Raw genomic sequence first — 17687 nt, 5'->3', positions numbered from 1 at the left:
CACCCTATCTCACTCACTCCCGGTAAGTAACTACAGGTATCTTTTTATCTGTTTTAGTATGTGTAATGTTAAGTTGCTCTTTTTCTGCATAGGACACTAGGTCCTAAATATCATATAATCTATTGCATATGTATAGACAAAATTTAGGTATCAGGTTTATCTTTGAATGCAACCTCTGCGAACTCACCTTCAAAGAGGGGCAGCTGTTGACACCTAAAATTTTGATTAGGTTTAATTAGGTCTTAATTTCTTTTATTTTCTAGATAATAAATAATAAATAACAAAAACAACAAAAAAAATCAATAAAAACAAAAGAAAACAAAAAAAAAATGGCAGCTAGGCCCAGCCCCCTCCTTTTTCTCTCCCTTTCACGGGCCCAAGCCCAGCCTCCTTCTCCTCCAAGCCCGGCCCCCTTCTCCTCTTCTTCTTCCTTCTTCTCCCTTCTTCTTCCTACGCCTCTGCAACTCACGCGCTCGAAGGCATCCTACGACCGAGGAAGGTAGGCCGACGTCGGCCGAAGATGACAGATCTCAGGCGCCATTAATGGCCGCCTTCAATGCCGAGCACGCTTTGTCGGAGGAGCGAGGATGGGACGCCGGTTCGGCCGCGGATGTCCGTTCGGCGTGCGAAGACCGGCGGTCGAAGCCCCATCGACCGGCCGCCCCCTCGCCTATAAATAGCAAGGCACCACCTCCGTTGAAGGGCACGGCGAACTCCGAGATCTTCCCTTTGAGAGACTTTAAGGGGGAAATCGAAGAGCAAGCCAAGAGGGCAGAGGATCGGGTCGCAAGCTAAACGACCACCCACCGAGAGACATCGGGGGAGGCCGGCGGCAAGCGAACCCCGATCCGCGAGCAAGTGAGCTTGAGAGGGAGAGGTTCCGCCGGAGAGACACACGAAGAGAGAGAGAGAGAGAGGAGATCGAAGTCGCGACCCTTGGACACCCCACTGAGAGACTTCAGGGGGGTCGAGGGCTTGCGGCTTCGGATCTGAGTCTCGCCGGAGGAGTAAAGGAGAGAGAGAGAAGCGAGGTTGGAGGAGGTGCAGAGGTTCTGGATTCGCGAAGAGGGGCGGAAGAAGGTCCCACCTCCCGACGCCGTTGCTGTGCAAAATCCAGCCGGGCCGCCGAGCGCCTCCGCCGCTACCGCCTTTGATCTGGCATTGTTGCCGCCGCCGTCCCCGTTCGAGAAAAGGTAAAAAGCGTCACCGTTACCGTTGCCGTCGCCGTCGCCGCCTTCGTCATCGCCGCCGTAGTCGCCGTCGCCGCCAAGCACCTCGGTTCCCCCCCTCGGCGCCGCGGATTCGCAAACCCTAGGGTTTGCAATTTTCCGGGTCGCCGAGTCGGAGCCGGGTCTCGGAACCGGGTAGGGTTTCCGCGATTTAAGGGGCGGCGGAAGTCGGGTCGGGTGATGGAGCCGGGTCGGGTAGGGTTTCGCAAGGGGGAGCGGGTAGCCGGGTCGGGCGTGTGACCCGGCGCTCTGGTTACGCCAAGGCCAGCTTCTCCGTGGGCCGGGCATCTTTTTTAAAAAAAAAGGCCCAAATCCATGTGTGTGGGCTGAACTTTTTAAAATAAAAAAAAATCTGAGTCGGGCCCGCGTTGCGGGCCCGTCCGCGTTTTGGGTCGTCGACCCGGGTCGGACCCAACCTGCAGATCCGACCCGGGTCAGTTTTTATATATATTTTAATATAAAAAAATAATTTAAAAAAATAATAAAAATAATAAAAAAATAATTTATTTTCCAAAAAATCAAAAAAATCAAAAATGTCCATATTTTCCCAAAAAAGCCAAAAAAGTCAGAAAAAGATCCAAAAATCCAAAAAAAATGCTTTTTATGTCCAAAAAATTAGAAAAAGACTAAAAAATGTTTTTCCTTCCAAAAAATGCATGGAAAATCCCTCAAAAATCCAAAAAGCCTTAGGGTTTAAAAAAGATTAGGTACCGAAAGGGCATTAGTGATTAACTAGTGTAATCAAGTCCCCGATCCTAATTTCTCTGGTTACGCAGGAGCGAGTATTTCTCCCGATATTTCGCTTGGGTTTCTAATCAACCCACCCTAAACTGATTAGTGGCGACTCCGTTTTAAAATTGACTTACAGGTTAAAAACTTGGACTATTAAGTCGTGAATTGGTGGACTTGGGAGAGTCCGGGCTTAATAAATTCAGCCGAGCCATTAGCCTCCTTAGGCGCTCGTACCCGATTGCGGGCGTCCAAAAAAAAGAGGTCGCGACAATTACCATGCATCCGATTCGATTCGAGGGCATGACCATTTGGGTGTTTCAATTGTGGTAGTCTACTTTGTTGATCCAATTAAGAACTAATATACGAGCAATTACCTCTTTCAATCGCATTATTTTCATCAAAAATAGCAGAATTTGATATGCCGCATCTACATAAACGAAGTTGTGGATGGCCCTAAAATTTCGCACCCTTTCGAGTTTGCTCTATATGGTCTGCATTTGGTGAGTGTCATTTCATAAATCTTTGTGAATTTGATATATGCGATTGTTGTGACTCTCTTTATGAGTTTCGCACTTGTAAACCTAACTTAGATTTAGCCTTCAGACCAAGAGACCCTCTATGCGTTCACTAATCTGTACAACTTCATTACTTTACTTGATTACTTTCAAACCAAAGTGTGTTATTAGTTCATTTGCATAGATATCCTCGCCATTTATTGAAAATATTGATTGACTTCGTTTATATGTGTTTTATTATCCATACTTCCTGCAAGCTACACCATGACAAAAATCTGAGTTTGCGCTATGCTGAACGTTGGACCTGCTGAACTTGTATTAAGCTTGCTTCGATTGTATTGAATTTGTTGTGCACTGCTGAAATTGTATTAAATTCTCTGCATGTTCGTTGCATTATCATCTTCTCTTCATGTATGGACTCTTGCATTTATGAGAAGGGCATAGAGATGATCGGCAAAGCCCATTTGCGTGTCCAGTCCTCTAATAAATCTCAGGAACACTTCAAAGTTGCACCCTTCCATCGCGACCGGTCTCAGAGAAAATGAAGCACCAGATTCGCATCACTTCAGCTAAAGCCTCTTTAAAGCCAAAATTTACTGGACAAGTAGACAGGTTACTGCAATTTAAAACAGGTACGACCGATTACTATATATCTCGTCGACCTCAACACGAAATTTCTCAAGGACCACCAATTTCAAAGGAAGCAAGTTTCAGGTAACTTCACCTGCGTCTGGAAAGGGAGAGCGCAAAACACATTCTCTCTTACTTTTCTATCGATACTTTAGGTCCTTTTACCGATTTAGCTTTTGCAACCACATTCGACGGACGCCTTTCTTTGCTTTTTCTCTTTTTATCCAACGGTCCATCTTGGATGCGGATAGGTCTCGTAAAAAGGAGAGCGGAATTTCCACATCAAAGATGAATTAGAAGAAGACAACTAACATAACAATGATGACCGGTAGCTCGCATGTCATCATGTCAAGGGATTCAAATTCCGCGTGAGCTTAATATAATTTGTAATATATGCAATAATGTAATGAACTGTTTCAAAAACTCATCATAGTCCTCAATCAAAAAATTAAAGGACCTGATAAAGCTTGAAAGGGAGCATGGCCTGCAACGCAATTTCCCGTTATCTTTACCCACTTTTATGCTCATTCGTACCAAGAAAGCAGATTTAGGAAACTCCACCACTGTCTGCAAAGGCTGAAAGCGTTCCGACTAGCAAGTCTAGCACAGCAAAAAGAAGTCAGCAAAAGGTCACGATCCAGTCTAACCTGGGAGGCCCGGATGCTTTTTCTGGAAGATCAATTTTCACTTTCACGAACAAAGGATGTGATTCGTTCGCACAAAAAGCGATTCCATCCCATAATTCACGTAATGGCGAAGTTGTTGGAACAGTGGATGGTGTGGATTGCTTCCAGGTGGAAAGAAATAATGTGAATGAGAAAATATTTTCTCAATGTGAACACGACAAATTGGTGCGTCACAATTATATTTTAAACGCACTCAGCCCAAGTTTCCAAATGGGGACCCACGATGCGGCCAAGATTCCGGAAAGAAGGGACCCATTGAGTTGAATTTTGGTTCTGGCCAAAAGTCCTAACATTGTTCCGATGCCAATCTGTTGGCCAAAAGCCAACGGGGACGACCCCCACACAATGTACGACCAACATTCGACAACCATAACGATACTTATCCGCACTTCTTAAGTGATAAGGATAGAAAATCACGACCTAGCGTCCGAAAAAGCCAGAACAGAACTACATCGAGTTCCTAATATAATTATGCTAGCAACTAGTGTCAAAAGACACTGCAGGCTTATTTTGGGCTTGAAAACTGATTAATCAAGTGACGAAGTTGGGCCGTTGGTTTGATGGGTTATTTGCTGTTTCAATTAATGTTTTGTCCCTGAATCTCGCGTCACAGGGAGGGCAGAGACCATTTCTCTCTTCGTATTGATTCAATCTGAAATCAACATCTCACGTAATTTTAGATGACATATATTTAATTTATATGCAATTTTTTGGACTCTTTTGAAAAAAAAGGTTTAATTAAAATATGATGAGATTCAAGCCTATGACCTTTAAAATATGTGTAGCGATTCTACCAACTCAACTATGGGTAAATATTCCTTATTGCGTTATATTTTTAATATTAGTTATTTTTCATGCTGTTCGGGTTTTCCAGTTGAACCACGTCCGATTCACCTTGTCGGTATGGCCTCTGGTACCGCTCCTAAAACATTGGTGGCTTATGGGATTCAGGAATGATAAACATGCTAGGTTCTATTCAAAAGCAAATGGAAATAAAAACAAAAGTATGTTAATAGAGTCAAACATGTCGTATGCATCTTGTCCTATGATAGTATGATGATATCAAGACCATAATAATTAGATGACATGAAATTATTTTGTGGACTCGTTTTCTTTGGAAATTCAGTTTCACGTTTTTCTCGCAATTTTGGTTGATCGTTGTTCAAAAGAATCGATGGGATTGTGATGGAGTCAACTCGATTCCCACAATGGTTCTCATTTGATTGATATATCTCCATAAATTGTTAAGGAACGAATAAAAAGGGAGGACAGAAAATAAAATAAGAAAAAGATCAAGTGAGGCCTATTCATGAAAGACAAATGAATTTAGCAGGGAGAGAAGGGACTAAGACCTGTTTTCGTTGAAAATGGATTTATAACAGGCTCACTAAAATGCCTTTTTTTTAAAAAACTTTTTTTTTAACCCCATTTACGTTCCATATTTTAAGTTTGAGGCGACACGTAAATAATCCATTTTGCCAGTCATATTATTATCTGACCATCAGCCACCATCTAGGAAAAGCAAATGTAGCAGCATACGTTATTTGTAGAAAAACATCAGGCAGCGTCGCGGCTTTAGACACTAGAACAAAGCCGCTGAGTTTACCACGATCTAGAGGGTTGCTGTCATCTCGTGTTGAAGCCAACCGTGACCGCTGAGATTAAATCAGGTCAACGTACTGACCCTCAGTTGCACTAAATAAGAGCAAATCTGTCGGTTTGGTTTCCGCAGGATACACTGCTGAAGATTTCCTATAATATGGACTTACATTAATTAATTGATTTTCTAAATTAAATAATCGAGTTAATGGATATTTCAATATATGTAAATCCCTTTAGTGATCTTATTGAAATAGATTTTGACATCTATTAATAACGGGCCTAATTGAGTAGCAAAGTGTAAGTAATTGTATTTAACTGAAACCCATAATGGGAGGGACTTAGTTGACACATTATTGATTAGGGTTTGTTAGGTCGTCTCTCTAGCCTATAAAGTGGTAAATTATACCTATCAGTCGCTTAATCTCATTAAAAACTGCTATACTGAAATATGTCATAAAGAGTAAGATCTGACATTCAAATATATCTCTGATTATAAATAGTTTGATTTATTTATCTTCAAGTGAAGGAATGGCTCAAACGGGTACATTTTAATTCCACTGTGCATATCGATTTTTGTGTTTTATAGTCATATATGGATCTGATTGTTCTTGATTAATTAATTGTTTATGTGAATAATTTTCTACATGTGATATCAGAGTTGGTCAAGTAAAACCCAAAATTATTTTCTTTTTATGAATAAATTCGACATTTTTTTTCTCTTGAGCTAAACATTGTTGTTATTTTTCATGTGGACTTTTTGATCGATTGATTCTAAAATCTTAGGGTTTTTGTTCTACATGTTGAGATATTTCCAACCATATATAATTTGTATAGTTTCATTGAGAATTGAGTGAGAATTTTGAATTTGAAATTCTAGATTTTAAACCTTGGAAAAAGTTCTAAATTTTTTAAATTACTTGCAATTGAATGATGTTCGTTAAAAATTGTTGCATGGTTATTGTTATATATATGTTTATGAATCTTTTTGTTGCATTAAGGTGATTTTTTTGGGCTTAAAATTGAGAAATCTGAATTTCGGCCATGGGTGTTAGATCTGGAATTTTGAAGCTTGACTATTGATGATTTTTTCATTTGTTCTTCATTTAATTCATTCTAGTCAATTATATTGATGTTAGATGCGAGATCCATGGAAAAAATTCATCAAAAATCAATCATTATGTGTGTTTTTTTGAGTTTCGGGTTGAAACTGGGTCATGTGACCCGATTTGCAGGTTTCAGGACCCAGTTGGAGGTTGAAGAAGACCTCTAGGTGGGTCGCGCCAAAATATGGGCGTAAGCCCATATATATATTTTATGTTTTTGATTCTAGGCGCGAGTCCAAAATCTCTACAAGCTCCTGTAGGTCAAGCCTTTTGTAGCAATGTTTTGGCCCGCCCATTTCCAAGCAACGAATTGAACAACGTGGGCCGGGCGAAGGCTTGGGCCTCGCAAGAGGATCCGATTCGGGCTGCTCGTGCGCATGGGCCCCACGGTCCGATTTGAGCTACTCACGGGCATGGCTCCACGGGAGGGTCCAAAAATTTTAAAAATTAATTAAGAAATTAAAAATTGTTTCAAAAAATTTGTTATTTGATAAATGCAATATGATCTTAGGAAGTATATGTAATAAAGTGCTTCATATTGTTTGATGAATTTTGGGCATTGATTAAATGGAACATCATTTATAAATTTTGGAGTTCTCCATTGATAAAAATTATTATTTTGAAAAATTTGCATGAAGATTAATTCCCAATTTAAAATATGGGGATGTATAATTAAAAAATATTTATCTTCCCAAAGGAGATGAATTTTTTGAAAAATTATATGTAATTCCCCTCTATATTGATATGATAGAGAGTATTGATGGGGATGTATGACTCAAAAGTTCTATATTCTTAAAAAGGATAAATTTTTAGAGTTATACGTAATTCCCCTCTATGTTGTGATAATGGAGATGTATAATTTATTGGTCTTGTTTGCACAAAGCGAATAAACCCTTGATGATTATATGTGATTCTTCTTATCATCTCTATATATTCATATCATGGAGATGTATAATTTAAAGAATTTGTCTGGCCAAAATGGATGAATCCTTGACAATTATATGTAATTCTCCTTGTTGTTACTTTACAAATTTCATGCGGTGGAAAATAATAATGCATTATACACTCTGCCCAAAGGGGGAGTTTATAATATAGTAATTGTTTTTGTTGAATTGCTTATTGCCCATAATTAATCTTATTGCATTATATGTGACAAACAATTATCTTTACTGTAAACAATAACAATGCCATGATTGAAATGTTAACTGAATCAAACTTCAAGAGATGGAAGCAAGATATAGAGTTTGCTCTAGGCATTGTGGATATGGACTTGGCTCTACGTGAAGATGAACCTTCCAAGCCCAATAATTAAAGTACTGCAGATCAAAAGGCTCATTATGCTAAATGGGAAAAATCCAACCTATTAAGCCTCATTGCTATGAAGAGGTCAATTACTGAGTATCTCATTAGTGGTTGCCGGAAGATACAAATGCGAGACAGTTCATTGAAGCAATGGGAGAAAGATATAGAATCTTAGATAATGCTAAAGTTGGGAACTTGCTGAGTGAGTTAACGAACATGAGGTATAATGCTGCCATGGGTGTTAGAGAATTTATAGTGAAGATAGTCCATATTCAGTCCAAACTTAAGGCCCATGAAATTGTCCTTTCTGAAAATTATATTGTGTATCATGCCTGAAATGTTTTGCCATATGAATTTAGCCAGATTAAGATTGCTTATAGCGCTCAAAATGAGACATGAAGCGTCAATGCCTTGATTACCAAATGTGTGACTGGAAATGAGAAGTTAAAAAAGGAGAAGTATGAGTCCCGCCCACTTAATTGCCAATGCCAAGTTGAGTTCATCTAGAAGAAAATAGAAGCTTAAAGGGTCAAATGCAAAAAAAAAGGCTAAGACTTCAAGAAAAATGGGAATCATGGGAGAAATGGAGATAATGATTTCAAGTATTTTCACTGCAAGATGTAGGGTCATAAGAGAGCCAATTGCTAAAGGTTTCAAGCTTGGCTAAAAGCAAGAAAAGAAAGTCACCAAGGTGAGTTGTTTGTTTGTTTGAATCAAATCTGGTTGATGTTCCTTTGGATTCTTGGTGGCTTGATTCTGGTGCTACTGTTCATGTGACTACTATCTTACAGGGTCTTAAAAATCTAAGGAATCCAAGTATGAGGGAGTCAAAGCTTAAAGCTAGAAATGATATTGGAGTTGATGTGGAGCGCATAGAGACAGTTGTTTTGAATTTAGACTCTGGTTTTTAGCTTATTTTAAATAATGTCTTTTATGTTCCTATTTTTAGGAAAAACTTGATATATCTTTCTTCGCTTGATAAAGCTGGATATTGTCTTTATTTTGCAAATAAAAGAGTGGATTTGAGTTATGATTCCAGAATTATTGGGAATTGTGTTCTGTCTAATTGATTATATCGATTATCCTTATCTCTTGATGACCATATTGTTCTTTCAATGTCGAGAATAATGTTACTAAGAGATCCTTAATCAAAGAAAGATCTTCGTTGCTATGGCATAAGCGATTAGGGCATATCTCCAAAGAAAGGGTAAAGCAACTCATCAAGGCTAATATTCTTCATCCTCTTAACTCAAATGATACTGAGACTTGTATTGATTGTGTGAGGGGAAAATTTACGAAAACCAAGAAGAAAGGCGCTATTCCCAATTATTAGAGATAATTCATACGATTATTAGTGGGCCATACCCAACCACCTTGTGTGGAAATAAGTACTTTATTACATTCATTGATGGTTTCTCTCATTATTGTTATATCTATCTAATTAAGGAGAAGACTTATGCTCTTGAAATATTCAAAGTGTTTCGCACTGAAGTTGAGAAACGACTAGAAAAAATTATTAAGATTGTCAGATCTGATCGTGGTGGTTAATACTATGGGCGATATATCGAGACTGGACAACAAATGGGAGTGTCTAGTAAATATTTGTAGGACTGTGGTATTATCGCTTAGTATACAATGCCTGGGAGTTCTAAACAGAATGGTGTAGCTGAACGGCGCAATCGCAGACTTATGGAGATGAACTGACGTATGATTGGCAATTCTAATTTGCCTAAATACTTATAGGGTGATGTAATTAAAACAGTAACTTATATATTGAACTGTATATCTAGTAAATCAGTGCCAAAAACACTTTTTGAATTGTGGATGGGGAGGAAACTAAGCTTGAATCACTTTCGAGTTTGGGGGTGTCCTACAGAGGTGAAAATTTATGATCTTTCTCAGAAGAAAACCGAACCTAGGACTACTAGATGTTACTTTATTGGATACCCTAACCATTCCAAAGGGTACATGTTCTATTGTCCTACTTGTGACACTAGAATCGTTGAATCCCAAGCTGCAAAATTCTTGGAATTAGATATTGATGAAGAGAATTTTTCTCAATCTTTTGAAAAGGAAGAACCAAACAAAACGGTTTCTATTCCATTGTCCATCTTGAATGATGATTTTATGTGAGAGCCTTGTAGAGTGGAAATTTAGCAAGAAGCATATACTAGAGATATGACGATAGATCCTCCTATTACAAATGAAATTCCCAAGACGAATGATAAGACTCCAGAAATGCTTGTGTGAAGATTACAACGACAAATAAGATCAACGCCTTTAAATGATTATCATCATGTCTATCTTGAAAAAGCTAATTTTGACATTGGACATATGGTTGATCTGGTGACCTTCAAATAAGCTCTTAATAGTAATCAAGCAGGTGAATGGTCTCAAGTAAGTATCGCGTCAATGGTACTTGAAATTTCACAAGGTTGTGAGATCATCTGGTTTTGAAAAAACAAATTTGATCAATGCATCTACATGAAAGTAAGTAAGAGTAAATATATTTCTTAGTACTTTATGTAGATGATATTTTGCTTGCTAGTAAAGATGTAGATCTATTAAATGACACAATTTTTTTTTCTATCTATAGAGTTTGATATGAAAGATCTTGAGGAAGCCTCTTTTGTTCTAGGCATTAAGATTCATCATGACAAATCTAAGAAGGTTTGGGAGTTATCTTAGAAAAGCTATATATATCATGTTTTGAAAAGATTCAATATGCAAACCTACAGGTTGGGTGAAGCTCATGTTGTGAAATGAGATAAATTTAGCATAAAATAATGCCCCAAGAATGATGTTGAAAAAGAAGTAATGAAAAATGCTCCATATGCTTATGCAGTTGTCAGTCTTATGTATACACAAGTATGTACTAGACTTGATATTGCTTTTGTTGTGAATACTCTTGGAATATATATGTCAAATCCAAGTCATGAACATTGGGTTGCAACTAAAAAGGTGATGAGATATCTCCAACGAACAAAAAACTTCATGCTCGTGTATAGTAGAGTAGAGGATCTAAAGGTAATTGGATATTCATATGCTGATTTTGCTAGTTGTTCGGATGACAGAAAAACAACTTTTGGATATATTTTTATGATGGTTGGAGGTGCAATTTCTTAGAAGAGCACAAAACAAACCTTGATTATGAATTCTACAATGTATGATGAGTTTGTAGTGTATTACAGCACGTCAATTCAAACTGTTTGGCTCAGAAATTTGATTTCAGAATTACAAGTTATGGATCCTATTGCTAGACCTATGGTGATCTACTGTGACAACACTGTAGCTATGTTTTATTCCAAGAATGAAAAGATTAGCAATGCGTCCAAACACATGGAGATTAAATATCATATTGTTAAGGACTTTTTCAAAAATGGAGACATTGTATCGAGAATATCATAACTGAATCCATGTTGGCTGATCTTCTAACAAAAGATTTATGACCTATTTTGTTTAAAGAACATGTAAAGAATATGAGTGTTTTAGATTCTTTTGATCTATTTTGTTAATGGGAGTTATATAATTTGTATTTCTAGATATTATAGTTATATGCAAACTGATAATGCTTTCATGACGTCTATTAAAGTATTTATTTTCAATTATCATTATTGTTGATTCTATTGTTATCATTTCTCCTATTGATTGAGAAATGAAAATATAAAATAGTATATTTAAACAAATTTTAGTTTGAAGATGACTGGATATCACTAATTATGAGGTCTCATGTTGGATTGTGACATAGTCGTGCAATTTCATATTGTTTATAAATTGCGCTAATGCAGTTTCATGTCGTTGAGAAATTGCATTGAGTACCGATAAGAAATAGTGTATATTTTGATCACATGTTAGCACTATTTCTTACTACACTACTAGGCCCATAGTCCATGAAAATATAATGCTTATTATATGTGATTATGGAAGGTCATATGTTGCAGTATTTTCTTAACATATTAATCTCCATAATCTTGTACTAAGGTTATATATGATTGAATTTGTTTCGAGATGCTATTATTAAAATATTATTTTCTAAATTTGTGGCCACATAAAACAAATTTTCAGTTATTAACCCAAGAATGTCGTTTTCAAAATAAAAATAAGTTAATTAATGTAGCCCTAGTTGGAGAATGTTAGAAATTTCCTATAATATGCGCTTACATTAATTAATTGATTTTCTTTTTTAAATAATCGGGTAAATGGATATTCCAATATATGTTAAACCCTTAAGTAATATTATTGAATTGGGTTTTGGCATCTATTAATAAAGGGGTCTAGTTGAGCAGCAAAATGCAAACAATTGTGTTTAACTAAAACTTGTAATGGGAGGGGCCCAGTTGACACATTATTGATTAGAGTTTGCTAGGTCCCCTTCTCTAGCTTATAAAAGGGTAGGTTATGCCTATTAGTCACTTAATCCCATTGAAAGTTGCTATACTGAAATAGGTCATAGAGAAGAAGATATGGCATTCCAATAAATCTTTGATTATAAACAGATTAATCTATTTATCTTCAAGTAAAGGAATGGCTCAAACATGTACGTTTTAATCCAGCTATGCATATCGATTTTGGTGTTTCAAAATCATATATAGATCTAATTATTCTTGATTAATTAGTTGTTTATGTAGATAATTTTCTATATGCACTTCACTAAGAGCCACCAGTTCCCAATCCAGCCATCCTCGTCTTGCTTCTTGTCGAAAGGTTGGAGCTTTCAACCGTCGATCAGTCGCTTCTTGAATGGAAAAATGGGTTATCTAAGACTCAACCAGGTTTTCAAATTTAAGAGGATGGATCGTAGTATTTTGGCAATAGACTTGTGCATACCCAGTGTGGTCGAAATTGTACAGAGACTTACGAGAGAATTTCTGGCAGAACAACATGAAAACAGAGACTGCGAAGCAACAAGTCAATATTGTGCATCTGAGGTCATTAGGCAAATTGCGACCTCTTCCAATCCCTGAATGGAAGTGGAACACATTACTATGGATTTTGTGACTTGCTTTCCACAATCGCCTAACATAAATGATGCGGCATGGCTGATAATTGATTGATTAATGAAGTTGGCTTCGCTTTCTAGCCATTAAAGTGCATTTCAGGTCCAAGTGACGTGGTAAATTTTGATCCAGAGGATGTTCAATTCGAGGTGCCGCTGCAAAAATTGTTACTCAAAATAAAATCGAATGATAGGGTAAACTAGTACAACAACAAAATCTAGATTTAATAACTCAATGGTCATTCAAAAGCATCTGGGTTACAAGATATCCAATTTTATATATTGGAAGCTTGTTAAATGTATCTTCTTTACCGACAAGAGGTGAATTCAACTTTAGGCCCTACATCGGATAGCCCCACTCACTTTATGCATAACCGAAGAAGATGCACCTTTAAACCATCCCATCAAGCATACTATTACTCACTCAAGTATAATATGGGCAATCATGTAGTCTAACAACAAAATAATCAGCACCTTTACATGATCATACATTTTCAGGAGTTCGGCATCTAATCACAGTTGATGGGGATTTATTCATGAGAAGCTCACCGTATTAAGAACATCCATTAGGAATATCGTTGTCATACCAACATGATAAACCATTTTATGGGCCTCTTTAGCAACATTCTGCTCATTAAATTTACAACCTATTATAGCTCACTAGCAATTATGCGATCTCCCACTTTGCTTTCCTTGCAAAAGTAGCAACAATTTTGAGCGGAACTTCATGAAACTTATAAATCGGCACATGCTTAATCATTTTACTTCTCTCTCTTCCGATCAAAGCTCTAAACTACTTCCTCATAACAACAACATCAATCTTGTACCTCTATGTAAACATTGAAATTTTTCTCAATTAATCATCCACAACTATAAGCATAAATTTAGGACTCTTCTTCAAAGAATATTGCAACAATCTATAAACATCCAATTGAACCACGATACAATCTCTATGATTTCTCCCACGGCCATATTGAAGTACGTCTTCCACTATTTTCCCTATTTATAGCACTTCAATATATTATGTTCCTTTGGTACATAATTAAAGATTCCTTAAACTAAGAACGTCTAAGCTTCTTTCGCCAATGTGCCTCACTACATATGCCAGAATTTTGACTCTTTGCGTTTGGCGTCTCTCTGGTGAAATTTGTTACTATCTCTCTTTGGAGTTTATAAAGGCTATTGTGCTTACTTTCTCTTACCCAGGCACCTTGAACAACATTTGAGGATTCTTCTTTGGTTATCCAACACCAGCTGAATTCAAGGCATTAAAGGAAATCAAATTTTTCTTCGACTTTAGAATGTACCTAACTCCAATCCATGTCCTGGCCATATTGTCATGAATTCTAATTTTCATATCATTGACAACTATAACATCGCACTCAGCGTTATGCCCTAACTGCACTTTATCACCATCCGTCCATTAGTAAATAGCATACCAATTCTTGCTAGGTATAATAGGAAACAAACAACCAGAATTTATAATCATCCATCAAAAGACGAATCCTCGGCCATAGACAAGACATATTATGCATCCAACTTACCACAACTATAAATAACATCATCAGAGGACTCAACTCCAATTTATTACCTTTGTCGTTTCTCAACTTGAGTCGATCCGTTATATGGTGCCCTCTCTTCCCATGATGCCAGAAAATAGCACTGTTAGTCGTAAATGTACTGTGCCTATTTAACTTACTGTTATTTTTGCTACCTAAATACTAGCCATTTCCTCTACCTTCATCTACTCAACTAGCAAGCACGGATTCACCAAATTGCTTCTATGGATTTCCTCTTTAAAATCAAATCGTAAATTTTATCAAAATTTAAATTTTCTTGACCCCAAAAAACTGCTAACAACAGTAAGAGTAATATTTCTAACTTTTAGGTGTTGAGGATAACAAAATCAAAGTTATTTACCTCATCATCAAAATCAATCAAAATCAAACTCAAATGATTTTTGTTCATATTGTATTAGCTTTTTTTTTTTTTTGGTCGAAAGATAATGATTTCATTGCTAACCCACAAAAGGGGCACCATTAGTTGGAAAGTCCAAACATAAGATAGAAATTAAAGGCTGAGGAGGAAAAGAAACCCAATTAGTAGGAAGAGAGTTGGCTCGGTGAGCTTTAGCGACCCAATCCGTGGCCTTGTTTGTTTCCCTCGGTTCGTAGAGGACATAAACTCCACTAAGCTGGGCCAAGATTCTTTTGCAATCATCTACAATAGATTGGGCTGGCCAAGGGGGCTCATCCCGGCACGATAAGCATTCCACCAAGGATAAGTTGTCGGAAGATACGTAAACCTGCAAATCAGTTCTGTTCAAGACTTGTTGTGGGATTTCAGTTCATGTAGATCTCCTCTCCCTTACCCACATCAACGCCTTTCTCACTGCTAGGGTTTCAGCCACCCATGTCAACGAAGCATAGATCCTTTTGGCGAAACCGGCGACTAGGAGGCCAGTGGCATTTTTGCACACTCCAACTATCGCTCCCACCAGCGTAGATCTGCACCAGGAGGCATCAATGTTGAGCTTCAGCTCCTGTAGACCAGGTGAGGTCCAGTTCGTCGTGCTTTCTGGGTCTGCTCGCCGTCGCCCGATTCGATTTGTCCCTTTATTTGTCCATTTCGTGTATAGATTAGTAGTTGTTAGAGCTTCTGCTTGGGTATGGAGCTTGGTTGGGCTTCTTTCCTTGGAAGATCGCTAAGTTTTGAGTCTTCCAGATTTGCCACAAGAGGTCGGCAAAGAGGGTCTTTGAGTGTGCATCGGCTCTCATGGTGAGATTTTCATAAGATCATTTGTCAATGTGAGTGATACGTGCCGAAGATATGTCGGCTTGTAAATCAGGGGCTGACCATAGCATTTATGTCCATTCGCATAGAAGGAATAGGTGCTCAGTTGTCTCAGGTGCTTTGCCACAGATCTGACAGGTTGGATCAGGTATCATTTGCCTTTTATACAAATTTTCAGTTGTTGAGAGAGAATTGTTGCGTATATGCCATAGTAGGAAACAAATTTTGGGGGAAGTCGGGAGTTTCCATATCTCATTCCATATCAATTTTGGAACCTGGCAGGAGGAGGATGGGTTGTGTTTGGTGGAGAGGTAGGCTCTGTTATGTATTCGGTTATAGCTACTCTTCACAGTATAGGAACTCGAGCTGTTGGCTGTCCAGACAAGCTTATCTGAGCGGGGATGCAAGCTAAGAGGCTGGGCAAGAATCTCTTTCACAACATTTTCCTTGAACAGTTCATTTACTCTGCTCATATCCCACTCCTTTGTTTCGTGATCAATTAATTCAGCCACCACTCTTGGATCATTCCTGTTTGCTGGGCCTATAAGTCTTTCAAAAGGGAGCCATACATCTTCTCTAATACTTATTGTCTGTACATCACCAACCTCCCATTTAGTGGCTGGTCGATTGCATCTCTCCCCACCAATAAGCTTTGCCATCCCCACGAAGGACGATTACCTTTCCTTACTATCAAAAGTCGCCTCTAGGGTAATAGATACTTTTAAGGACTTGACACCATAAGGCGTTCGGTTGTTGGACAGTTCTCTAAGCCTGCTTCCCCAACATGGCTTTGTTAAAATCCACCAAATCTTTAAAGCCTAGGCGACCACAGTTCTTCCTCATTTTCAAGTCGTCCAATTTCTTCCAATGAACTCCTATTCTAGCAACATTTTGTTTCCACCAAAAGGAGGCTATTCGCCTCTCAATAGTGCGACAAATAGAGGTTGGAATTTTAAAAATGGACATAGCATATTGGGTAAGGCTTGAATGACTGTTTTAATGATGACTTCTTTGCTCGCCTTCGAGATCAATCTCTCTTTCCATCCTTCAAGTTTCCTTTTGACTCTAGCAAGGAGCCAAGCAAACACTTGTTTTTTTTGTTCTGCCCTAGTTAGATGGAATTCCAAGATATTTCCCTAAATTTTCATAAATATGGACTCTCAATTCAGTAGCTAAATTCTATTTGAGGTTTTGTGGGCAATCTCTCCTAAAGAAAAGACCTGATTTATTGAGGTTTATAGCTTGTCCTAATACAAAACAGTACTGGTTCAGGACATTTGCTACATTATGAGCTTCTTTTATTGTTCCATCTAGGAAAAATATGGCATCATCAGCAAAGAGGAGATGTGAGAGGGTTGGGCATGTAGGATTTAGTCAAATACCCTTGATACTTCTATCTTGTATAGCTTTCCTCATAAGGTTGGAGAGAGCGTTGGCCATGATTATGAATAGATGAGGGGAAAGGGGGTCCCATTGCCGGATACCTTTAGTGGGCCTAAAGGCAGTTGAAGGTTCACCATTAACTAAGATGCTAAAAGACACCGAGGAGATACAATGCTTAATCCATTTAACCCAATTCTAATGGAAACCCAATCCAATTCAACTATGTCGTACGCTTTTTGCATATCTAATTTTAGAATGGCTTGAAATTTGGGCTTCCTCCTTTTCACCCTTAGTTGATGAATCACCTATTGGACGATAGAGATATTATCTTGGATCTGCCGATCACTTATAAAAGTAGTTTGCTCTTCAGATACTATATTTGGCAGCCAAGGTTTCAACTTATTAGCCATCACTTTTGCTATAATCTTATAGTTGAAATTACAAAGGCTTATAGGTCTGAATTGGGTGATGTTCTCTGGGTTTGTTACTTTAGGGATGAGAGTTATATGGGTTCTATTAAGCTTTGGATCAAGCGTACCTTGACTAAAAAAGGATTGCATTATGCTGAAAATGTCATCACCGATGATAGGCCAATGGTTCTGATATAATAAACCATTTAATCCATCCGATCTTGGTGCCTTTGTTGCCCCTAACTGAAAAACAACTGCTTTAATTTCTTCTTTTGTGACTGGTTTGATAAGAGCTTCATTCATCTC

At 37.9% G+C, this 17687-nt stretch overlaps 1 protein-coding gene across 1 annotated transcript; it reads right to left on the bottom strand.

Moving 5' to 3' along the window:
- Positions 1-15659: 15659 nt before the first annotated feature.
- Positions 15660-16247, bottom strand: LOC139882744 (uncharacterized). Its single transcript, XM_071867021.1, has one exon. The coding sequence runs from the start codon at positions 16245-16247 to the stop codon at positions 15660-15662; it is 588 nt and encodes a 195-aa protein (XP_071723122.1).
- Between the last annotated feature and the right edge of the window lie 1440 nt (positions 16248-17687).

Source organism: Rutidosis leptorrhynchoides, unplaced genomic scaffold (assembly GCF_046630445.1).
Source record: "Rutidosis leptorrhynchoides isolate AG116_Rl617_1_P2 unplaced genomic scaffold, CSIRO_AGI_Rlap_v1 contig302, whole genome shotgun sequence".
In the NCBI taxonomy this organism is placed as follows: domain Eukaryota; kingdom Viridiplantae; phylum Streptophyta; class Magnoliopsida; order Asterales; family Asteraceae; genus Rutidosis; species Rutidosis leptorrhynchoides.
Note: the sequence above shows the minus strand (reverse complement) of the source record. Positions and strands in the feature narration are given on the sequence as shown.